Below are 24,028 nucleotides of genomic sequence, written 5' to 3'. Positions count from 1 at the left end.
AGCAACAAGTCACACATCTGTGAAGCATAAAGTTAATGAGGCAGGAAATCCTTGTACCAAACTGAAAATATTTAACCACAGATGGTGGAGTTATGGATTAACAGCTCTAATATGCCAGCATCCATCATCCAACAGGCTGTTCTCGACTTTCTCTTGTAGTCTGTTTGAATAGAGGCTGGATTTTAAAGTGTTTTTTTATTGTCACCGGTCAAAGGACATTCTGAGTTCTGGTCACATTATCTGATCATTGTCCTCTAAAGCCACACCTGATGAGGGTCTAGATTAACTGGAGAATTAGTCACCAGTTGAACAGCTTAATAGAACTTTACTATACTAAAGTAAACAAAAATCCATTAACTAATTTCAGGCCTCTGTGACCCACAATAACAATAATAATTATAATACATTTTTTAAAATACAAGGAGACAGTTCATGCTTTTAAATATTAATCAAATGTATTTATTTTTTTTACTGGGCTAGTATAACAAATTAATACAAAGTACAACTCCGTAGACATCATAGATTGTCAAAAAAGTAAAGTACAAAACGCTTGAGGTAAAACATCATTGAAAAAGATTCCGTTAAAAAGCCCTTATTAAAATCTGAATTCATTTCAAGGTCAATGCTCACTTTACACTATCTAGCTGTTCTAAAAAACCAACAAAGCACTTTTATTTACAAGGTAGTGGTGGTGCAAATTACAGTGTGTGAGACAACATTCAGTCAAAAACTTCTCACGTTTTTGTCAAATGTAAACAATAAGCACTGTCATATTCCTCCAGCTCCGAAGCGGAAAAGCAAATGCCGTCACACTGATGTTTGCTCTAAAGGTTTAGACTCTAAGAGCGCTGGTGACAAGTGAGCGCAGGAGACCTCATTACTACCAAGCAGCACACAACAGAGCGCAGACAGGAGATAGCAAATTGTTCTTTCAGATTACACATGTACAAAACAAATCCAGGAAAATTCAAAACGTGACGTGTCCGTGAAGTCCTCATTTTTTCCACGTGAACGACGGCTGGAACCTCAGCAGAAGGAAGAAAAACTCCCGCTGCATGAAAACCTTGTAATTTCATTTTTTTTACACTTCAGTTGCTCCTTAGTGGGTTCAAGAATGAGACCAACGACATTCTCTATTTTCAGGAGTTTTCCGGTTGTCATAAAATCCCATGAAAATAATCAAAACCAACAATTTATGAATCAATACTTTGCAGCAATGAAGACCATTCATTCTTATTGAAGGCAATTCTTAAGAAGTGAATTACAAATTCATGTAGCTTCAGTCTAAAATAGGGTAAACATTCCCTAAAGCTGCTCTAATTTTTTATTTTTTGCAGTTATGTGGATATATGAACATTTGCAAATAACACTGCATTGGGGACTATTTTCAGCTGAGGATTAATGTCTGTTTATTTGACGCTCCTTTAAGGATTTGTAGTGGAAATATCAAACAAAAAAGGACCACGACAGAGCAGAAATGAAACTTGGTGGCACAACAGAATAAGATAAATCAGGCTTTGGCTAATTAGGGATTTGTTGACAATCAGAAAATGTAAGATACAGATAATGTATCCTTAAACAACAATCCATCTCCACTCCTTTAGATAGAAGTACCACTTTCCGTCTTCTTTGATATGCATGTTTTTCTCAGCTCTAAACATTTTTACATGAACAGTTCAAAGGTTTTCACCCACTAGTGAAAGCACTTGGAAGAGACTCGTCATGGAAAGTCATCGTACTACAGTAAAAAAACGAAAAAGAAGATGGTACCCATTTTAATGAAATGTAATTATAAGACTTCTTCCCGTTTCCTCCCAAAATTTTCCCGCACACACTCACCATGCGTCCCTGAAGGCGGTGACAGTTACACAGTGCTCTGCCGGCTCTCACGGCTAAGCCCCATTGCCTCCGAGGAGTGAGGCGGGAAATCGATAAATATCCCATCTGAGTCTGAGTCGGCCGACTCTAGCACTTGTCCAATTATGGTTTCAGGGCTGGATGATTCACTGGGCGGCGTGGAGGATGCGCCCTTACTGAGATCAGTCATTGTTGTCGTGGCCTCGGTGCCGTGGAGAGCTCCTGAGGAATGGAGGGGAAGGATGGAGGGGGACGAAAGAGGCAAGTCCAGGGCTCCGGCTCCTACGAGACAGATGGTGCGTGGGTTATAACACTGATTTCTTTTTAAATAACCAACAAAATGATGGATACAGAGAAGCTGAAAAACCAAACCTGCCCTACCGTTAAACTGGGAGCTCACACACAGCCTGTTGGAGGAGGAGGCAGACAGCTCGGATCCCGGGACCCGGTCAGCGAAGACCAGTCCTTGTTCCTCCAGGCAAGTTGTAATCTCACAGGCTGAGTGGCGCCGGATTCCTCCGCTGCCAACTGAGCTGGCATCTGGGTCATACTCCGCCACCGGGGTCAGCAGCAGAGGAATATTGTAGCTTTTTGATCGTACCACGGGGTTTTTAGACTGTTGATCCCCAGATTTGGGCCAGCCCCACGGTAAACGCTTCTCTGAAAGACGAGACGGTGCTGTTAGGACGTGTTACTCTTCAGGCACAGACGGTGTTTTTAACTTTCTCTGCCTCACCTAGAACACAACAATGGGCTTCATCATCGTCCCCAGAGTAAAGTCCGTGGGTTCCCAGGTAGGGCGAGACCACCTTCTGAACCAGAGACTCTAACCTTAAATACTCCTCGTTGACGCCTCGCGGCTCATGGACCCCCTGAACACAGAGACAGGCATTAAAATAGAAAATCACTACTACAAGTGATTCTTTATAAGCAGAATAAAGCATTCATTCAAGTAAAAATACCAAATGTTTTACAGCTACAGCATCTCAACTGTGAGAATTTGGTGGATTCTTCTTTCTCATATTAAAATCAAAAGAGCTCTTCAGCACCAATAAGGCCTTAAATGAGTTTTATGACTGCAAAACAAAGCAATAAAAAGAGAAAAATATAACGTATTAAAACAAAAATGGGAATAGAAACGAACAGAAATAAATCTTGTATCTTTATTTGAGTGTTTTTATGTCATACTAGTTTATATTTAGACTCTATTACCAGTTTATTTGGTACATCAAGTTCAAATCAGGATGTTCTATTCGCTCTCTGAAAAAACTACAGTTGATCCAAAACGCTGCAGCAAGACGAGGGTTAGCAAGAGAGATAATGCTTCCCCTATACTGGTTTCTCTTCATTGGCTTCCTATGAAATCTGGAATAGAATTCAAAATCTCCTCACACATAAAGCTCTTATCTGATCTCCGTCATATCTTAAAGACCTGATAGTACCATATCATCCTAGCAGAACTGTTCGCTCTCAGACTGCAGGCTTACTTGTTGTTCCTAGAATTTCTAAAAGTAGAATAGGAGGCAGAGCCTTCAGTTATCAGAACCTGCTCCCAGTTTGGGTTCGGGAGGCAGACACCCTCTCTATTTTTAAGACCAGGCTCAAAACCTTCCTTTTTCACAAATCTTATATTTAGGGCTGACTGGGTGATCCTGAGGAGGTCAGCTGGAGTCTCCCTCTTGGACGTCCCTTAGTTCTGCTGCTGTAGGCCTAGGCTGCTGGGGACCTCTCTGGATGCACTGAGCCCTTCTCTCATTTACTGAATTATAAAGACCGGCGTTTATGCTGTTTAGTTTCCCCTCACTAATGTGAAATAAAACCCAGCCCCACTATGATGCAACACTATTGCATGGTACCACAAACTGGACTCTCCAGAATGATCACACACTGGAATCATCACTTCTCCAAAAAAAAAAAAACAACAACTGATGATTATATTCTTCATAAAGGCAGAATTTACTGCAGTAACGTTGGATTAGTGAACATAATAAATGGCAGCAGCAGTAGATACATAATTCTAGACTGAAGCTGGAAGACACACAACAGCAGCTGGTGTTTAGATCCATGTTCTTGGAAGCAGACTCATTTCATCACGTGCAAAGCTTGAAAAAACATGTTTTCCCTTGTTGGGATGAGTAACGGTGAGCGAGCAGAGGAAGAGGCAGGTACGTTTGGCTCGCTGCCTGCAGGCCTACCTGTAGAATCAGCAGCATCTGTGTAACAGAGGGAGGCACACGAGCTCGAGGTCGAGAAAGGGCGTCCTCTAACTTGACACTCAGGACGATGGTGTTCCTGAAGTGAAGCAGGGCCAGCTGCCGGACGGAAGGCTCCTTACCCTGTGAACAGGAAGGACGTCGGGGATCATCCAGGAAAAGGTTGGTAGTTGAGGTCAGTGACCTCTTGGAAAACAAAGACAAAAACAAGCAGATTGTGCCCATGTTTGTGTACCTGGACCGGGTGAAAGATGGCCTGCAGCATGGAGAGGACATCACAGAAGAAGAAGTCCCAGGTTTCTGCTAGAGAGTCCAGTAACTTCTGACCTGCGAGGATCACAGGAAGCAGCCAAACGGACGGATGATTACAGATCAATTCACTCACATCATCCACTACAATAGACTATGTCATAATAGAATAGAATGTACAGTATACTTTCTTGATCCTAAAAAGGAAATTATTTGTAACAGCAGCATTTGATACACAGACAACCTGCAAACCCGAAAAACACCAACACAACAGTCTAAATATTGATCTAATAGTCATATATCTGTATGTTAGAAAAAAATATAAAGTTAAAAACATATGCACAGCATATACTCAGAAGTTAAAAATATTAATTGTTAAGAATTGTTGAGAACTGAAAAGTCTGAAAGTCTGATTGCAGCCGGTAGGAAGGACTTCCTGCTGCGCTCAGACCTACACTGAGGAGGAATTAATCTGTGACTGAAGGTGCTCTCCCTAAACACCTCCATTAGGCTTTCCTCTATGTCTCTAGAATATCATGTCTCATTCCAGCATTTTGAAGTGATCAAGAAGCTCCTGTTGGGAGTAAACAATAGTCGGCTGGCTCTGCTGCTCCGCAGGTAGAACTCCACTGAACAACGGTAGCAACAGTCCTATCCACTCCCTTTCTCACTACTCACTCCTCCAAGATAATCAAAGAGTAAAATAAAAACACTCAAATCGTCAACGATTGCGAAAATGTTAGGCCTGAAGAAAAAAATCACACTAAACTAAAAAAAAAACTAAAGAGCTGCTGTAACACGCTGCCATATCACCACCGCCTCCTGTTTTCCTTAGAAATTCGAAAAAATAAAATAAAGTAAAATAATTCTTTATTTTATAATTCAGTCGTACCTTCGTAGAATCTTATTTTGTCCCGTAGGATGACCATGCCTTTTGTCAGCAGCTGGTTCTGTGAAAAGAAGCCAAAAATGATGAATATATGATTTAATGCAGAGCTTTTTAATGTGTCGTTCTCAGAGGGTTTTATGCATTTAAATGAATGTTGTCAAAAAGAGTCAGAGGTGTGTTACCTGAAGATATTCTGTGAAGAAGGAACCCAGCTCAGTCTTCAACAGATGTCTGAGAAAACAAATGTTACTGTTAACTTTTAAAGTAAAAATTTGCATGAACATATTTAATAAATACGTATTAATGGTCAGGAGACAGTGTTTGCAGCCTGAAATGAATTACTTCATTTCATTTAACTACATGTCAGACTGAAACTTCATCCTAAAAACCACAGGATGTAAACAAATCTACTGAACACCTCGTTTTTCTACGTTACACGGTCAGTATAGTCGTAGTGATGTGTGTCACGGTGGCTTTTTGTGCATAGAAATACGTCTACTGAGCTGTACTGGAGGCTGATAGGAGTGATGGGTCTGGTGTAGAAAGATAATGAGATATCTGGCACGAGCACACGACTCCCCCGGCCCACATACAGTACACCACACACAGACAAACTCATTCACCAGAAAACATTCAGTCAGCATATACAGGACACACAGTAATTACAATAATTACAGCACAGAGTGACATCCACCGTCTAAAATAAGGACTCTCCATGGTGTTTGTGTGGCTGTCAAAACTTACCGGACACCTTCATTAAGGACGTAAAGTTCGTTATCAGCCAAGCCCTTCTTCTGGAAGACGGCTATGACAGCATTGTGGATGCTGCAACAGAAATATAAACACCCTGGGCTGGATTACAGGCTCAAACACGTCCAAAAACGACATATCTGATTGTATTTCTTGTACCTGTTCCAGGTGGCGTTGGCTCCTGCCCTCTTCTGCTTCTCCCCTCTGTCTTCAGGCGAACTTTTCTCACTCTTGCCCAGCTCGCTGAGGCTGGGAGAGCTCATCAGCTTGAGCCGGTGCAGAGTCCTCATGAGGAGAAAGAGAGTACGCACTTAGTGGTGGACAGGAGAGAAAGAAGGTCAGCGATGAGCTGACATAGAGAGGAAACACGAGGAGATGGCTGGAGGGGAGAGGAGAACATAAGAGTGTGCAGGAGTGGGGGGAAAAAAAAGCACAATGACAACACAAAGAGCGTCCGGCAACGGAGGAGCAGAGAAGTAGGACAGAATGCTGCATGGTGAGGGCAGCTCACTATAAGAGCAGGATGGGTGGAGCTCAGTGGGGAGGTGGGCCACAGTGTCACCGCACCACCCGAGGTCTCAGAGCAGCACAAAACAATAGCACATGCACCGATGGGGGCAAACTCTTCCTCCCTCGCTGCCTCTCTGTCAGTACAATACAGCCATTGATGCAAACAAATATTTATGCAGAGCACAGATGCCAGAGGAACTGCAGGGTAAGCAGGACCCAAGCAGTCGGGACTCTGTTGTGCTTCAGACTGTACAGAGAGGAGGTGGAGGAGGAAGTCGTCAGGCTTATTAACAACAGAAACACGGATAGGAAGCAGTGACACAATACAGAACAAGGAAGAAGGCTTTCCTGCTCCGCACAGCTGGCACAAATGTGTGAGACAGGAACCTAATACTGGATGTTTTTTAGCTAAAAGAGCCTCTTCTTACCTGAAACTGTACCTACAACCAGCAGCTGACTAGCTTAACCTGGATTATCAATTATCTCTACTGTAGAGCACGGAGCTTGAATATCAATGTGTGTTTCTCATTTTCCAAATGTGACATTAAATTATTCCCTTGTGTGAATAGATGTAAACTTTTACAGAAAGCATAACGTTGCCATGGAAACACTGATCGGCACCGTGGGCTGCAGCACAAGCCTCCTATTTTAGTCTACATTTGTTTACATTTCTGAAAATCAACTACTTACATCGAGTATTAGTGGCCTCCCTCACTAGTCTCGTTCTTCTAACTCCTTCAGAAGAGTCATAGTTGTCTTAGTGGCCTGCCTCACTCATCTATTTCTTGTAATTATTTCAGAGGAATCATAGATACCTTGGTGGCCTCCCTCACTAGACTCTTTCTTGTTCCTCACTAGTGTCAACAGCTACTTCACAGCTGCAGGTATAATTATAATTTTAGCACAGTAGTAAAAACTGAAAATGTCCTAAATTGAAACGAGGAAGAAAAAAAACAGTTTGCGTATTTTCAGGAGGGCCTGGTGAAAAACTAGCGCTCTGAAAAAGCAGAAGTGATGAGTTCAAACCCACGCAGTCCTGAAACTCTCCGCTGACACCACTGCAGTAAACAACAGACACAAACACAGACAACATGGAAAGCAAGCGATGCAAACTGATGAGATGTACACATAAGGAAGCGAGTCAATCAAACATCCCACCAGGAGATCATTATCATTAGGCCAGCATGTGTTGCAGGCGAAGCTCAGCTGGTTAATGAAATCTACTGGGACCAGAGATGGCGTGATTTTTTTTAGTGTGTGAATGCTCATGAATATTTTATGCGTTTTCCAGGATGCTGTATGTTGTGAAATGTTAATCCCAGGATCTGAGCCTCACCTCCTGATTGGATGCTCGTGGCTGCTATCCATGTCGGGACTCGGAGGAGGGGCCGAGAAGGTGCTGAAGTTGAGTGACAGGGGCCGAGGGGAGGGCCGGGAGGCGTGCCTCCGCCGGAGTCCATCAAGCATCTGAACAGAAAGAGGAGAAACCAAAAGAAAAAAGGTTGGTCAGACATGTCAGCAAAAGCAGACGGAGCAGACCAAGCAGCTGAACGGAGCATCGATGGAGAATGACTCCACCTTTTATTTTGAAATAATGTAAGACCTCCTTTTCTGATAGTTACATTTTTTCACCTTGTTTGGATTTTAACCAATTTTATTGTCCCCCACTGGCCTGTCAGGGACATATCATCGGCATATATGGTTATTTATATGGTTATGCAGAAAAAGATGATTCTCTAAATCCTAATTTAATTCAGGTTTGCAGGTATAATTACAATTTTAATGCAGTCTTAAAAACTGAAATGTTCTGAATTGAAATAAACAGTTTGGTATTTTCAGGAGGGACTGGTGAAAAAATAGTGCTCTAAAAAAATCACCTATAACAACAAGAAACCCTCTCAAGAGAGCGCAGTACTCCTCCAAGGCTGCTCATTCCCCCATATGGCATTATCAGAAATGCAGCGTATTTTTGTAGAAATGCAGCATTTTTTTTATTAGTTATTGATGATCAGAAATCACGGCAACATAGAATGTGGTCATGTAAGATAGATGTACCCACAAACAAAATGACCTTGCACTGAGCACAGGTGTGTGTTATGCATGTTTATGTTATATATGGATGCTGAATCACATGACCGAACAATGTAGCAGGCAGCAGGAATTGACTGGACTCGGAAACACCAACAAAATATAATTAATTGTTCCTTGTATCATTTCCGATGGAGTCCTAATAAGTTCACAACAGTAGATTTGTAGTAGGATTGTAATCGTGTGATCGTCAACAGGCAGCTGATGGAGCATTCACTTGTTGCCATGGTTACAGTGACACCGTGCCAGCCAACAAATCTGTGGATCTGGACTATAAGCCACATCACTGCCAAAATCTAATGAGGTGGTCCTTGTGTCATTTCTGACCTTCCCTGAAAATTTCATCCAAATCCGTTAGTCCATTTTTGAGTAATTTTTTACACAGACAGACACATAACTCCTCCGTGTAATTAGTGCCCAACTGAAACATTGATTGGCTGATATTATTGGCACATAACAAATATACTGTTGGCATATATGCTTCTTTACCAGAACAAAATACACAATAAAAGAGATGCTTGGGATCATTTAAAAACTGTGTCATTGCCCAGCTTATCCACTTAACTCCACCATTTAAAATACAGTCTGCAGCACATGTAGCAGAGCAGATGGTGGTGCGGAGTCAGGCTTTGTCTTCATGGTCATTTTCTAAGTAGTTTGTGTAATGCTTCATTGGAAAGGTAATAAACAATGACCCAATCATGTTCCCTTTTTAATACAACTCTAACAGACATACATATATATAAAAACAGTATCAGCCAATATAATAATATCAGATTTGTTTACTCCGATCAAAATGGGCCCCAAAAAAACCTAGCATCAGTCATGGTTAACATGTCTATATGGTGTGTTTTTTATTTGCTAGAAGACATATTTTGAGCAAAATAATCAGTCAAAACCACCTTGCTTTCCTTTTTCTAATTTCTCTATGTTAATTGTAATTTTCAAAGCTTCAGTTCATTTTTATGAGGTGACAAAAACGTGATGGATCATAATCACACGAGACACCTTCAAAATATTAAGTCCCCTATATTCTACTTCATGGATGAGGATTTAAAGACACAAACTGCCTAAATGTCATAGGAGATAGGACGATTATCACAAAACCTGTGGAACCATTAAGAGAATAATAAAAACATTAATAATAAAAACAAATACTAATCTGAACAGTAATAACAAAAAAAAAGGAAGTCTGCAAAGGGAGAGTCTCAAAAACATCTTGTAATTTTCTCGGGTTTTTTTAAGGAACTGAGCAAGTCAAAAATAAGACCTGAATCTTGAACACGGACTCAGATTTCCCAGGTTTCATACAACATAAAGAACCAATCCTGCCAGCTTTCACACATCATTATTCTTCTTCAGGATTAGTTTTTTTTTAGTTTTCCAGGTCAAAAACGGTATGTCAGCAGAGTTTAGGTGAGCTGGTGTGCTTAGCTGCAGCAAATGGGGGCGTTTGTTTTGCTATAGCGGCAGAAGCTTCATAGATCTACACACTGTCAGTTACAACGAAGCCATTTTAAGGCAGGAACATATCATATTAATGGGGAAAACACCTTTCTTTGTTCAATCGGCACCAAAACAGACAACAGATCAAAATTAGACTTACAGTCAGAGGGCCACAGCAGGAAGCCAAAGCGCACATATGTGACGGTTGTATGTACAGAACAGATTGTACTTTCTATTTCTTTATTCAGCCAGACTCTTATTTCAACACAAAGGAAGAGTGTTTTGCAATCGGAGCTCACCCCACGCTCCAGCCCTAACCTTACCGCAATCACACACGCGTTACATCAGAATGAAAGGAGACGTGCATGTGTGTACATGCATCAGAGTGTGTGACTGATTCCTGTTACAGTTACAGTGCAGCTACTTCCCCACAGAAAACATACTGTACACAGTGAAGCACCATCCCCTGGTCAGAGGGGAGAACAACAGTCTGGGTTGTCACTCAGACAAAGACTCAACACAAGCCTCCCCTCTGCAGGTCAGAATCGGGGGATACTGGTGTGTTTTCTGGAGCTCTGGCCTGCACATTCATCACAGTAAAATCACATCTCAGCCACAAACACAGACGAGGCTGCACGCTGTCTGCCATGCCACGCCAGTCTGGGCATTTCTGCTTTTGTTCACCCCTCCTCCTTGTCTTTTAGGGGCGACTACAGTCAGATCGATGCCACTTTTCATTTATATCAGTCCCTGTTTCTCCTCCTGGCCCTCGGATCCCCCCACTGAGCTGTTTACTCGACATTAAACGCCTCAATCAATCGGCCAGACGCGCAATCAACAAACAGTCAATCCTACAGGGAGGAATGTACAGGCAGCCGTGCGTACGTGGAGCTTTTCTGTTTTTTTAAAATACCTGCACGGACGGCAGGATGGAGCAGAGAGTGACGGTAAACAAGGCGGCCGTGCTGTGTGGGACACGGCGTGGCCCAGATGTGAGCAGGAGAGTCCAGCTTTGGAGGAAAAACTGGATCACAATGGCCACAAAGTTACCGTATGTCATGCGCCTCAGCCCGCCCACCGCCTGCTCTCACCGTTCCTGATCCTGTCGTGTTGCTCCTGATGGGATGAATCGGTCATGTAGCGCCGAGGGGAAGACTTCTCTGTCCGGGATCATCAGCGGCTGGCTCCGCTACTGCTCCCCGCCGGGCTGCGCTCCCTCACGGGCATCGGGGTGCAGCCGGATAAAGGGTCCGACCTGCGGTGCGGTGGAGGGGGACTCATTCACGAGGCATGAACCGCCTGCCTCTCTCTTTCTCTCTCTCTCTCTCTCTCTCTCTCTTGCTCGCCCCCGCTTTGTTTTGACGAGATGCAAACGCGAACCTGGACGCGTGGACGCGGCCACGAGCGGCACGTGGACGCGCGATGTGGTTCATGCAGAAGAGGGGACAGTTTGGACAAAAACCTGGACATTTATTCCATAATAATCACATATAACATAGACATAACCTTCTTTTTGGTTGTACTAGTATTAGTATTACATGGTATTACACTAAACTATATTTATAATTTGCAATGCACTGTTATATGTTTTCATTATTGTTAAGACATATTTTAAATATTATTAGGCAAGAAAATGCTTATTTAATTCAAATAATAAATGTATTTATACATGTATACTGCAAAATCCCGCGATACCAAACACAACTAAAAAATCTGTGATGCAGTGAGGATGTGAAAAGTGAACTGCGATATAGCAAGGGACCTCTGTACTACTTTTTATTGTACCTGGACTATCTGTTTTGTGTTTTTGTTTTGTTTTGTTTTTTTGCACGTTAACCTGATTTTACCAGCACAACTTTCACTATCTATCTATCTATCTATCTATCTATCTATCTATCTATCTATCTATCTATCTATCTATCTATCTATCTATCTATCTATCTATCTATCTATCTATCTATCTATCTATCTATCTATCACATATAAGTTGCCTAAATAGCTAAGACATAGGCGAATTATCACAAAAGCTGTGACTGTGTTAAGTTACATTGAAAAAATCAGTAATAATAATAACAACAACAAATACTGATATTGCAATAATAAAAACTAGGGCCTTTCTGCAAACAATCTGATATTGAAACAGGTGGTTCATTTGTGGATCAGGAGCTCTATGTAAGTATTGCACATTCTGCGATCAATAGTACCTAAAAAAAAACAGGCTGACCTCCTTTTTCACTGTTATTTTATTGCACAATATAAATAAACAAATTAACTGCTGCTGTCATTTTCCAGATCCTAAGTTTGTACATTGCCATCTTTCTAATTGTATTGTTTTAAATGGCTAATTTCTTTTAAAATCAATTAATTGTTCAACCATAAAGGGAGAATAACAGAGACACACACACAGGTTCTGACCTACAACACGCTTATAAACCTCACTGCAGTTTAACACTACATGCATACAGAGGCGTGTATTTGGGGGAGGGGGATGAAAGGGATAAGACCTGTCAGTATTTGGATGAGGAAAACACATAAAAGCAGTGAAGGACTTTAATAAGTACTATTTACTCCCAACAGCAGCAGCAATAATACATTTAATAATAATAATTTTATTTATTTAGATGTTTTGAGGATATCCAGATAGCAACATAACAATTAGGATTAAATGCAAAATGTATGTAATAATTAAAATAGACATTTACCTGCCTAGTATTAATATATTAAAGTTAAGAATCTACAATATTATATGTAATTTAAATTAATCTGACTAATGTAAATGTTAAGACCTTACAATGTTATATGGGTCAATACATAATTGAGGGACTTTGAAGTTCATGGGATATATCTTGCATACATTTTTATTAAAAGTAAAAAAGCTATTTTTTTTATGATCATGTCATTACAAATTCCATAATTATTTATTATGGAAACAATCACTTATTAATTAAAAATGACTGGATGTCACTAAAATGTCACTTATATTACAAAAAGTACCGCAATTATATATTGACCGATCCAGAATGACTTGAAAATGATCCATAATTACAGAAAATTAGTCCAGAATGACATGAAATTTGTCCTAAATTATTCAAAAAATATCCCAAAGACAACAAAATAATCTGAAATGATGAGGAAAAGATCCACGCTGACATAAAACTTGTTGAAAATGACTCAAAACTTTTCCAAAACAACTCTAAAATTGTCCAAAATGACTAGAAAATTATGCATAATTACATAAAATTAGTCCAGAATGACATGAAAGTTGTTCTAAATGACTTGAAAATGATCCCAAAGACACAAAAATGGTCAAAAAAGACTCGAAAATTGTCCGGGTCAATCTATAATTGAGAGACTTTTGAAGTCCATCAGATATATTTTGCATACATTTTTATTAAAAGTAAAATGTCATGTACTGTTTGGTTATAAGCGGCCATGTTGATTTTAGGCCTGAAAACAGCAAAAATGTCCACACATGGCAGTGGAGAAGAAGGACTCTTTATTAACAAGAAAAAACCTGTCAGCAGAACCAGACCAATTGAGGATGGCCAGAGAGAAAAAAATACATATTTGCTAATATGCAATAGTGCATATGAATACATGGAGAAAGTGGCCTTATTGGTAGATTTAAAATCACAAAAAAATACAGTAAGGGTAGTGTTTGATACTCGATATCTCCTGTATCTCCCCAAACTCCTCACTGCATGTGCATGCAGATGTGCAGTCAGTGTTGCCAGAGAAAGGCATCTGTGTGCAATGCTGCATGGACAGATGAGGTAGTAAATGCACGGCATCCAGCAGTGACCCCAATCTATGCAGTTTAACAGTTTTACCATCTGTCAGTGCAGACCCAAGCTTTTTGCAAATAATCCTCCATTTCCATGATGTAAATAAATGAGTCTCGTGAGAAACCTGACTGGTTTAAGGTTTAAGAACCACACCTTTATTTAAAACAACATCAGTCGTGCAGTAGATTTCTGCTGCCTGCAAATAATTACATTAGATTTCTTTCCTGGTGTTCGAATGTGGACAGACACTAAATCACGGCACTCATAAGCGTGTTGTGACAGTTAATCTGGTCATGCAGTAAAAGGCTCTTAGTGGATCAAAGAGGTCCACTTGTGTAGCTCAGATAGACAATAAGAAGCAGTTTCTTCTCTCTCAAATTCATTATGCTATTTCCCCCCAGTTCTGATATGCAGTTTATATCTGCACAAATCATTCAAAGCTAATTATCAAATGAAATCAAGCTTATTTATTTTGCATGTTTTAAAACAATCTGAGTTGTCCAAAGTGCTGTAGATGCTATAAGACGGGCAAAAAGAAAATTATATATGAAAAGCAAGACAGAAAACAGAACAAAATTTGCAAAATCCCCCCAAAAATTCAACGAATTTGATAAATTTCCGTATTAAAATTGACATAAAACAAAAACTATATTAGGACTGCCAGCAATACATATGAAAAAAAAACAAGAGGTGAGGAAATGGGGTATAAGGTAATAAACTACAGAGTAAAGAAAAGTGAAGACGGAGGATTGTATTTCGACTATAGCCACGAACAAAGAAGTCTGGACGAGAACAGAATAATAGTTTTAAGCAACCCTGAATATCTCCATTCAATCTTCCTATAGTAATGCTTACTTCATTTACCTCGGCATTTTCTAAACTAAGCCTCTGGCAACCAAAGAGCAGACACACATTTTGTCTCCATTGAATTTATTTCTTTTTATATAAGATAATTGTAAAAACTGATTTAAATTGAGTAATATTGGTAGCACTATTTCTTTACTTTAAACTTATGAACGTGTCAGTAGTAATACGAATTGATTGTTTATTTTCCGATGGCATTGAAAGCATCATAAAGCTCCTCCTCCTCCGGTAGTCAGAGCGGGATGTTCAGATGTTCGTATCTTCACGTAAATGCCATGTAAATACAGCAAATATTCTGCTGCTTTTAGCTCAAAAATAACTTCAGACGAATTCTAACTGGTGAGTTTGTGTTTATGTAGTTTCAGTGAACTAATAGTCACATTTGAAGCTGGCTAATGTAGCATTAGCAAGCCAAATGAAGCCAGGTTTAAAGGCTGATAGCAAACCTTAATGTTAGCTTCTCAAAGACGTCCAGGTTAGATTTAGCTTTGAATGCTAACTTCATACTTGGCTTACCATTTGGTAGGTTAGAGGCGAAAACAGCAGGCGTTTTTAATGTACATTTCGTGTGTTTGTTTCAGGGACTACAGGACATCTGCAGTCATGTCCGGTGAGGAGGAGAAGAGCAGCTCTGGATCCAGGACCTTCGGACAGGTAAGAACATCTGTAACATCTGTACCAGAGGACAGGTCAGGACACTCAGACCAGTATATAAGTTTTTAGATTTTTGCACCATTCTCTAGTGACTTAGGAGTGAATGAATATGAAATCTAGTCATCGTGTTTTCTTTCGATGACAAATATTAGTATCACAGTGAGAGTGATAATGTGGCTTTCTGTCTGTGTTCCTTGAAATTCGTGTTATTTGTATGCTTTACAGAGATATAATCTTATTTAAAGAAGCGCTTTGTGACAAAAACATGTCTGAGATCCACGGAGGTAGACCAGAATGTTTAGTTACCAGCTGAAGTCAAGTTATTTCTGATTAAAACAACAGAAATTATCTAAATTTTCCCGCGTAGTTTACATATTCAAGGTAAAAACCTGCAAAGTCAGATAAAAATACAAATCTACCTGAAATATAATAAATAAACAGATAAATATAAATAAATAATAAATAAATAGGTTGAGACCCTATAATAGTATTAAATACACAAAATTGCCAGACTGATTTAAATGTTATGGTTAAGACATTGTTATATATAATACTAATTAACCTGACAAACTTACAAACAAAATAAAGAAAAGGAAATGAGATGAGATGATTTGTTCTGCAGAAGCTTTTAGTCTTCTTGGAATACTTGATAATAATAATTTAATAACAGAACTGCTTTCTTGTAAATCTTCTAATCAAGTTACTGTGGAACATGTTTTTTTAAGAAAAAATATTTTAGAATTAAAAAAAATAAAAATGTGTTTTTTTTTATTTAAAAAGTGATTTTTTTTAATTGAAAAACTTTTAAAATAGTTTATTTAAAAAAATGATATTTTATAAAGCTACTATGGAGCATTTTTTTTAGATAAAAATGTTTTACACATTTTTTAAATAAAAATTATTTTCTTATTTAAAAAGTTAATTTTTAAGTGAGAAATTGCTTTAAAATTGTTTATTTATTTATTAAGTAACTATGAAACATGTTTTTTTAATGAAAATTGAGCCTTTTTCATTTAAAGGTAAATCTTTTAGTAAAAATAACTTTTAAAATGTTTTATTTGAAAGTTTTATTAAGTTGCCTTTTAACATGTTTTTTAAATAAAAATGTTTTGTATTTTTAAACTAAAAAATGAACTTTTTGATATAAAAAGTTATTTTTTTAATAAAAAAACTTTTACATTTATTTATTTAAAAATTCAGATATTTTATTAAATTCAATCAGAAAATGTTTTTTTGCTGTTCCAACACACGACATCTTTACAACAGAATGAACGTCATAGAAATAACATGCAGATGGACTGTTGGGTCAAAGACTAGAATTCACAAGTCAGTAACGAGTCAAACGTCCAACATTTAGAGTTAATGAAGTCGTTGATGCTGCCTGTGAGTCTTCCCGAGGGTTTCTGTGAAGTTGTCTGACATTTAGAGAGAAAGGATCGCATTGTTGGACTTCCAAAGCAGCTTGTCCGTCTAAAACAGGATGTTTGGATGACAAACGGTGGAGTTGTGAGACAGAACCTGAAAGACGGTGATTCATGCCAGAGGAGTTGGCAGCCCTGACTGGACGAGTTCTGCAGCCAAAGATCATTATTCACCAACCTGAGCGTGAACTAAAGGCGGTGGCATTCACATCCTGACTCATCTTCTGCTGCAGCAACAGGACATACCTCTTCCTCCACCTCTTCCTAATTATTTTTTCCACAATTTATGTAACAAAAGATCCATGGCTGTTTTTAAAGCATTCAGGGCTGTAGACTTAGATTTAGATATAGAGTTAGACAGACTTTATTAATCCCCAGGGGGAAATTCAAGAGGCCACACAACAAGACAACATAGAATATTAGAGTCAGGTATACAGTGAAGTTAATATAAAATAAAATAAGATAATTCTATGTAAAATATAATATAGAAAGAAAAAAATAAATATGCAAGAGTATACAAGAGTGATACAGAAGAAATATGCAAATGAGAGTGTGTTTAAATGTGTAAATGACATAAAAGGTGCAGATCAGATTTAATGAATAACATTTAGAATATATATCTATAGACTTGGACTTCCAGGTCTTCCAACTCCAAAAAGCTTAATTGAAAACATTTTCTGTCTCATTATTAATTAGTTAATTACCAAAATGAAGCCCAGATGTTTTGGTGTCACCTCCAGTTCTACAGCTGCTAAAACATCTGTAGAAACTCTTTGTTTGTTTGTTTTTTTGCTCAGAGAGAAGCTTAACGTGTGTCAGTCTTGATGTTCTGATTAATTTACCACTGTTCAGATGGAATAAGGTTGCAGTGAACTGATAACTGATGTTCCCCACATCTCAAAAAACTAGTGAAAGCAGGCGGCAGGTGGGGCTGCGACTCATGTCAGCTATTTTCTCAATTAATTAATTAATTAATTGTTTTGTTTATAAAATGTTAGAAAATGGTGAAAAATGTCCGTCGGTGTTCCCCAAAGCCATCCATATATGGTTTTATATATTAATATCCCTTTTGTTTGTTCAAAACTCAAAATATTCAGTCGAGAGAAGAAACGAGAAAATATTCAACTTGCAGAAGCTGTAACCAGAGAATAAAATAAAATAAAATACTTAAACTGGTGAACTGATTGTCAGAGGAGTTGGTGATTAAACAGTTGTAAGTTAACAGAGGATGTGTTGCAGCTCCAGGTGGAGGAAACTTAAAGGATAATGACAACAACGAACACATTTACCACAACTCAGACTCTAGCAACGAAGAAACAGAACTATGAGCAGAAGTCGTGTTTTAGTGTTAATAGTGCTTTCTTTACGTGTATTTCTGCGTTGACAGTGCACCTACACAGCTGAGGAGTACCAGGCGGTGCAGAACGCTCTGCGACAGAAGCTGGGACCGGAGTACATCAGTACCAGAATGGGCGGTGGAGGACAAAGGGCGAGTCTTTGTTTTTCTCTCTGATATTTCTCTCCAGCTGTGCCGAGTATTTGAAGCCCCTCCTCCCCTCTGTGATGTGTTTTCAGCTTCACTGTACAGAATAAAAACACATCACATGCGTATCTTTATTATTTGTGTGATTCTAATCCACAGCTATTAAAACTCTACTCCAATGTCAGAAACCGGATTTTAATTTGCCAAATCTAAAATCTGAAGTTGCACAGGATGACTCAGGTGTAACTCTGTGATTTCAACAGGTGTGTTATGTTGAGGGGCATCGAGTCATCAGTCTGGCCAATGAGATGTTCGGATACAACGGATGGGCCCACTCCGTTTCCCAGCAGAACGTTGGTACGATCCTTTAGACCAGGGGTGTCCAACATGCGGCCCGCGGTCCAAAACCGGTCCTCCAGAGGGTCCAATCCGGCCCTCAAAGAGTAAAAATTACAGAGAAGACATCAACTGCAGAAATTTATAAAACTCTAAATTTAAAATCATTTCTAGACCGTGACAAGTTGTTTTGATCATAAAGTAAAATACTAGATTGCTCGATGTTCTTTTGTCATGTCGTGTCTCCTTTTTGTAATATTTTGTCTCGTTTTTGTTGCTTTTTGCCGGGCTTTTGTCGTTCGTCTCATGTTTTTGTCGTTTTGTTTCTCGCTTTTGTCCGCGTTTCTCCTTTTTTTTTTTTTTTTTTTTGCTTTAGAACGTTTTTGTCCAATTTGTTTGTCGCTTTGTTTAGTTTCAGGTGTTTATCTCATTTTTTGTCATTTTGTGTCTAATTTTTGTAATATTTTGTCTTGTTTTTGTTGCTTTTTGTCGGATTTTTGTCATTCGTCTCTCGTTTTTGTCGTTTTGTTTCTCGCTTTTGTCCGCGTTTCTCCTTTTTTTTTTGCTTTAGAACGTTTTTGGCCAATTTGTTTGTCACTTTGTTTAGTTTCATGTTGTTTATCTCCTTTTTTGTCATTTTGTGTCTCATTTTTTGAATATTTTGTCTTGTCTTGACTTTTGTTGTTTTGATCATAAAGTAAAATACTAGATCGCTCATTGTTCTTTTGTCATTTTGTGTCTCTTTTTTGTAATATTTATTCTTGTTTTTGTTGTCTTTTGTCATTCATCTCATGTTTTTGTTGTTTTGTTTGTGTGTTTGTCATTTTATGTTTCATTTTATTCGTTGTTTGTGTATCATTTGTGGGGTTTTTTTGTCTTGCTTGTGTTGTTTGTCTATGTTTTTGTCATTTTGTTTCTGACTTTCGTCCGTGTGTCTCCATTTTTTGTCACTTTGTAACTTTTTTGTCTCTTTTTGTGTTGTTTCATGTCATTTATCTAATTTATGTCATTTTGTGTCTCGTTTTTAGACTTTTTTTCTTGTTTTTGTTGTTTTTCTGTCTTTTGTTTGTTGTTTTGATCATAAATTAAAATACGAGATTGCTCATTCTTCTTTTGTCATTTTGTCTATCATTTTTGTAATATTTTGTCTACGAATTTGGTCTTTTATTTTCAGACTTTGTCGACTTTGTCAATGGGAAGTTTTACGTTGGAGTCAGCGCGTTTGTCAAAGTGCAGCTGAAGGTTTGATAACTGAAGTCTCTGTTCTTTTTTCCTGATTGTGATCAGAGAAACGTGAATTTGTGTAACGAGTGCTTTTCCTCCAGGACGGTGCGTTCCATGAGGACGTCGGCTACGGAACCAGCGAAGGACTCAAGTCTAAAGCTCAGTCGCTGGAAAAGGCGAGAAAAGAAGCTGTCACTGATGGCATGAAGAGAGCGCTGAGGTAATGGAGTTTATGCACTAACTCTGCCTAGAATGGTGCAGGAGCTATTTTATGTTGTCCTGTGGGTCAGACTGACCCGTTTTAAAGCTTGAAAATGTGGAGAAAAAAACATTTTCACAGTGAAACTTCTGATGTCCACATTTTCCACATTTTTGGGAAATCTTTGAACATTTTTTGGTGGAAAAAAAGAAATGTTAAAAATGTTTCTTTAAGAACATTCACATAAAAATCAACCAAAATCCAGCGAAATTCGCTGGATTTTGGTTGATTTTTATGTGAATGTTCTTAAAGAAAATATTAGAAGTTTAACTGATATATATGTAATCACTTTAGATATTTTTTTAGGATTTTTTTGAAGATTTTTACTCATCTTTTGAAAATAGTTACAAGAATTTTCTTGCCAAATTTGGGTGATTTTTAAAAATTAAACTTTTAAGGGAAACTTTGAAGGAATTTTCTTCCTGAAGGTTTTGGACATTTTCAGAAATTTCGGGAATTGTTTTGCTGAATTTTTTTTGGATTTTTTTCAGACAGTGAGACAATATTTTTGGTGCTCGTAAATGAAGACAGCAGGAGGGTTAAATTTTAAATAATTTCCTTTTTGTCTCCAGATGTTTTGGTCACGCCCTCGGAAACTGCATCATGAATAAAGAATACCTCCTGGCCATTAACAAAATCCCCAAACAGGTCAGAAACAGCAAAAGATTGTGTCATTTTTTGGCGTTTTTATCTGGAAGATAAATCTTGTCACGTCTCTTCTCCACAAAGCCTCCTCCTGCTCTAGACCCGGCCCACACTAAGCGCTCTGATGAGGAACCATCAGTGGAAAAGGCTCGGGTCTGCAGCCTGGTCCGGGAGGAAAACCAGGTATCTGCTGCAGGTCCCTCAAGAATGCCGCTGGAGCCCAGAGTCATCATCCAGAACCAGAACCACTCAGAGGTTCATACTCCTGATGCTGCTGGTCCTGTCTTCAACAGGAAGAGCGAGAACAGCAGCTCCAGGTTTGGTTTTAACGAATGAAACTTCCTCGTCTCTTTGTCAAACGTTCGTCACCTCCCTTTTCCTCTTCTAAGATCTGCTGGCGTCACCGAGTCTGAAGCTCACACGGACCCCAAACAGCTGAGAAAACTGAGGCAGCAGCAGCTTCAGCAGAAGTTCAGGAGAGAGATGGAGGCCAAGAAGCTGCAGCAGAAACAGGACAAAGCAAAATCCGAAGAGTCGGAAATTCCTATTGGACAAGCTTCTAGTGGCGGTAACATAAACGAGCAGCTGCCTCAGACTTTCTGCTTTACTGAGCTAACACTGTGACCTCATCAGACTAAAAACTGTCCTGTTCGTGTTTTTTTTAAACAATAATCGTCTCCCTCAGAACTCCAGCAATATTGTGAGATTGTGAGGTTTTGATAGAAGAGAAGCCGTCTAAATGTACACATTTTTGTCCAATTTCGGACAACATACTAAACTATAACTGTACCCGTGTCATCTGTGTTCCCCGTTACAAAAACACCTCTCAAGGAAGTGTGTTAATTCCAGATCACATGACCAATTTCAATTTTACTCAATTGTATGTATAATATTTAGAAGAATCTTTCTGTAAAAATACCATGTGGTGTTTGGTTCTAGGTGTTTGTTGATTTTTGACCTGAAAACAGCAAAAATGTCAACTGTTAAAAAAAATCCTGCATTTATATATTGACCCCGTCAGTCTTTAAGGGTATATCTTGACTTTTTTCTCTGGTTTCTGTTTCTCAGGTTCCTCAGGCGAAGGTGTGGCAGCGTTCAGCGACGGCAGCAACCCTGAAGACAGGAAGCCCGGCAGCAGAGATGTGCATTTAGCAGGTGTTATAAAAAAAAACCACACACACCCACAGACCTCGACTGCAGCTTAGATCTAACTAGTAGTCACACTTTACTAGATAGAATTGTAAATGTTTCTGTTTCTCAGAGCACATCACACATTACTGTTTGACTGCTCTTCCTTTTGTCCTGCTTGATTGTCTCTGTTGCTTGTTTTTAACTGTCAGAGTATGTATGAATAAAGTTGATATTATAAAGTTATTATCTTAAACGGGGCTAATTTGCAATTAAATGTGCTCCCTTCGCAGTTATATATGAGCAGATGTTTTGACTGTAGAAGGATCTTCGACAGGATATTTTAGTGAGAAAATGTTGTGATCAACAGCAAACCACAGCAGCAGGTGTCACTGAGCGTTGCCATGCAAATCCAGGTCTCAGTTAGCCTGGTGGCTAAATTATTAGACGTAAAAACAAGGGTCTGTCTGTGAAACTGAAACACATGTAGACCTGCACACATTAATCTCACCCATTATCACCCCAGTCGCCAGTATGGTTGGGTTATTTTTTTAGTTTAGTATTCTTAAATTGATCTTGTATTTATTTTACCTTTTTGTTCATTTAATTTTTTATTAATGTTAAACAAAGAGCATAAAAAAACCAAGCATGAACAACAAAACTGACACATTGCTCAACATGATGCAGACAAGATACGTGGTGACCATGAGTCAGCTAAACAACAAACAAACAAACAAAGGGCAGCAATCACATGTCAGTTTTACATCTCATGAATATCAGGTTTTATACCGATGTTAAGCGTCACTAATGTGAGCCAGAAAAACCGGCCACATTTGTCTAATTTTACCTTTGACATTGTTCATTCTGTCGTAAACTGAAACCATTCTGCAAATTCTAACTTCCATGGGCTCTTCCAGTTCCAGAAAATGATTCTGGCCCCTCCATGCAGCCCGTTAAGTATTTATGATGCCTTATATTCTCTAGTTTTACAGTATTACTTTTATTTCTCCACTGTGAACGGATGTGAGACACGTCATTTCGTTTAACTGTGTTCTGCCTACGTTGCTGAATGACAATAAAGGTGAAGTTCAGAGCTGAACTTAGACCCATCTCTGCCTCTCCCTCCGGTTCCAGATGACCCTGAGCTCTGGGATTTCACTCTGGATGGGATCGAGGAGCCGGGCGTCTCTTCAGCGTTCAGGCCCGGCACACCTGGAAACCACAAGATGCAGACGCGCAGCAAAACTCCTCAGAGACCTTCTGAGGCCTCGTCCTACATCCGAGGACACGACCAGCACAGACCTCAACACCACAACCAGCATCAGGGGAGGCCAGGTGAGGTTTCAGAGCCGCTTATTGATGTCATTTCACTTCATTTTTGAGAGCTTGGACTCATTTTGACTTCTCCAACCTTCAGGTAACGGCTCCAGTCCGTTCAGACAAGGACAGTACATGAAGAAACGCAGACTGGACACCTGAGGTTTTACGCCGTTGTTCATCCAGCTGCATTTTATTTATTTTACTACATTCATTTAAATTCATGTTACAATGATTTGCTGCTATGCATGATATTTGGAGAAATGTAGATTAATGTGTTCTGGTTTTGTAAAAATAAAAACACTGCAAAGTAAACGACAAAAATAATTTTTCCTAATTTGATTTGTGTTGCTCATTAATATTGAGAAATACAGGGTATCCTAAAAAAGTTTACATCATTTCACAGGCCAATAATTTTGGCAATTCTTGTTGAAATAACCTCAAATTTTCATAGAATGTACAGAAACAGATCAAGATTTGATATTTAATGTTTTAGTTTTGTTTTCAGGTTGAGCCGTGCCGTTCACTCCCAAAGAGAAGTCATTTTGCGTCTTGGAACCAGGGGCGGATCCAGATTAATTTTAGTGGGGGGGGCACAGGGGGGTACAACAGATATTTTAGGGGGTCACCGAAAAGTTGTAATAAAAAATGAAAGCTGCTACCGACCTCTCGCTTTTACAAAGTATTTTTCATGTTTGTTTTTTTTTGGCTCTTTAACCCAAAAGGAAAGCTGTATATGAGCTTTTCATTTTGGACTGTTAACATTCAAATTATAATGGACTTGTTTCCTCGTTTATGTGAATTACATCAGCTGCAGCATCTGCCTGTTATGTAAAACTGGTAAGCTCAACGACAGACTCCTGAGGGCAGTTAAGTGACAAATATTGTGCAAGAACAACACTATATGCAA

General features: G+C 39.0%; 2 protein-coding genes across 3 annotated transcripts; one reads left to right on the top strand and one right to left on the bottom strand.

The window, feature by feature from the left end:
* Nucleotides 1–433: 433 nt before the first annotated feature.
* On the bottom strand, nt 434–11,383 carry prr5a (proline rich 5a (renal)). The gene is made up of 11 exons (XM_022201747.2): nt 11,094–11,383; nt 7,805–7,935; nt 6,118–6,243; nt 5,953–6,033; nt 5,391–5,439; nt 5,212–5,269; nt 4,306–4,397; nt 4,053–4,193; nt 2,594–2,729; nt 2,239–2,517; nt 434–2,139 (listed from the first exon to the last, which is right to left on the bottom strand). Exons 2-11 carry the CDS (start codon nt 7,933–7,935, stop codon nt 1,865–1,867), a joined length of 1,368 nt encoding a protein of 455 aa, XP_022057439.1. The 5' UTR covers nt 11,094–11,383; the 3' UTR covers nt 434–1,864.
* Nucleotides 11,384–12,929: 1,546 nt separating this feature from the next.
* On the top strand, nt 12,930–23,680 carry rad52 (RAD52 homolog, DNA repair protein). Of its 2 annotated transcripts, XM_022201768.2 has the most exons (12): nt 12,930–14,990; nt 15,233–15,305; nt 18,114–18,215; nt 18,473–18,566; nt 19,720–19,787; nt 19,871–19,989; nt 20,601–20,676; nt 20,758–20,990; nt 21,063–21,241; nt 21,742–21,828; nt 22,936–23,136; nt 23,219–23,680. In XM_022201768.2, the coding sequence occupies exons 2-12, from the start codon at nt 15,255–15,257 to the stop codon at nt 23,278–23,280; spliced, it is 1,272 nt and encodes a 423-aa protein (XP_022057460.1). In that variant the 5' UTR covers nt 12,930–14,990; nt 15,233–15,254; the 3' UTR covers nt 23,281–23,680. The 2 variants fall into 2 exon arrangements, with proteins under 2 accessions (XP_022057460.1, XP_022057453.1); XM_022201761.2 differs by lacking the exon at nt 12,930–14,990 and having other exon boundaries at nt 15,007–15,305.
* Nucleotides 23,681–24,028: the final 348 nt, after the last annotated feature.

This window comes from Acanthochromis polyacanthus, chromosome 8 (assembly GCF_021347895.1).
Source record: "Acanthochromis polyacanthus isolate Apoly-LR-REF ecotype Palm Island chromosome 8, KAUST_Apoly_ChrSc, whole genome shotgun sequence".
NCBI lineage: Eukaryota > Metazoa > Chordata > Actinopteri > Pomacentridae > Acanthochromis > Acanthochromis polyacanthus.
The sequence above is the reverse complement of the archived record's forward strand: the minus strand, read 5'-3'. Positions and strand labels throughout refer to the sequence as shown.

What these genes read in the sequence shown, in the direction of transcription:
- prr5a (XM_022201747.2), bottom strand. Translation starts at nt 7,935, where the DNA reads ATGCTTGATGGACTCCGGCGGAGGCACGCCTCCCGGCCCTCCCCTCGG. An exon ending in CCATCTTTCACCCGGTCCAG is followed by an intron (nt 4,194 to 4,305) that starts GTACACAAACAT and finishes TCCTGTTCACAG; the next exon opens with GGTAAGGAGCCTTCCGTCCG. An exon ending in AGATGCTGCTGATTCTACAG is followed by an intron (nt 2,730 to 4,052) that starts GTAGGCCTGCAG and finishes CTCTGTGTTCAG; the next exon opens with GGGGTCCATGAGCCGCGAGG.
- rad52 (XM_022201761.2), top strand. Translation starts at nt 15,207, where the DNA reads ATGTACATTTCGTGTGTTTGTTTCAGGGACTACAGGACATCTGCAGTC. An exon ending in CGTTTCCCAGCAGAACGTTG is followed by an intron (nt 18,567 to 19,719) that starts GTACGATCCTTT and finishes TTTTATTTTCAG; the next exon opens with ACTTTGTCGACTTTGTCAAT. An exon ending in TGGACAAGCTTCTAGTGGCG is followed by an intron (nt 21,242 to 21,741) that starts GTAACATAAACG and finishes TCTGTTTCTCAG; the next exon opens with GTTCCTCAGGCGAAGGTGTG.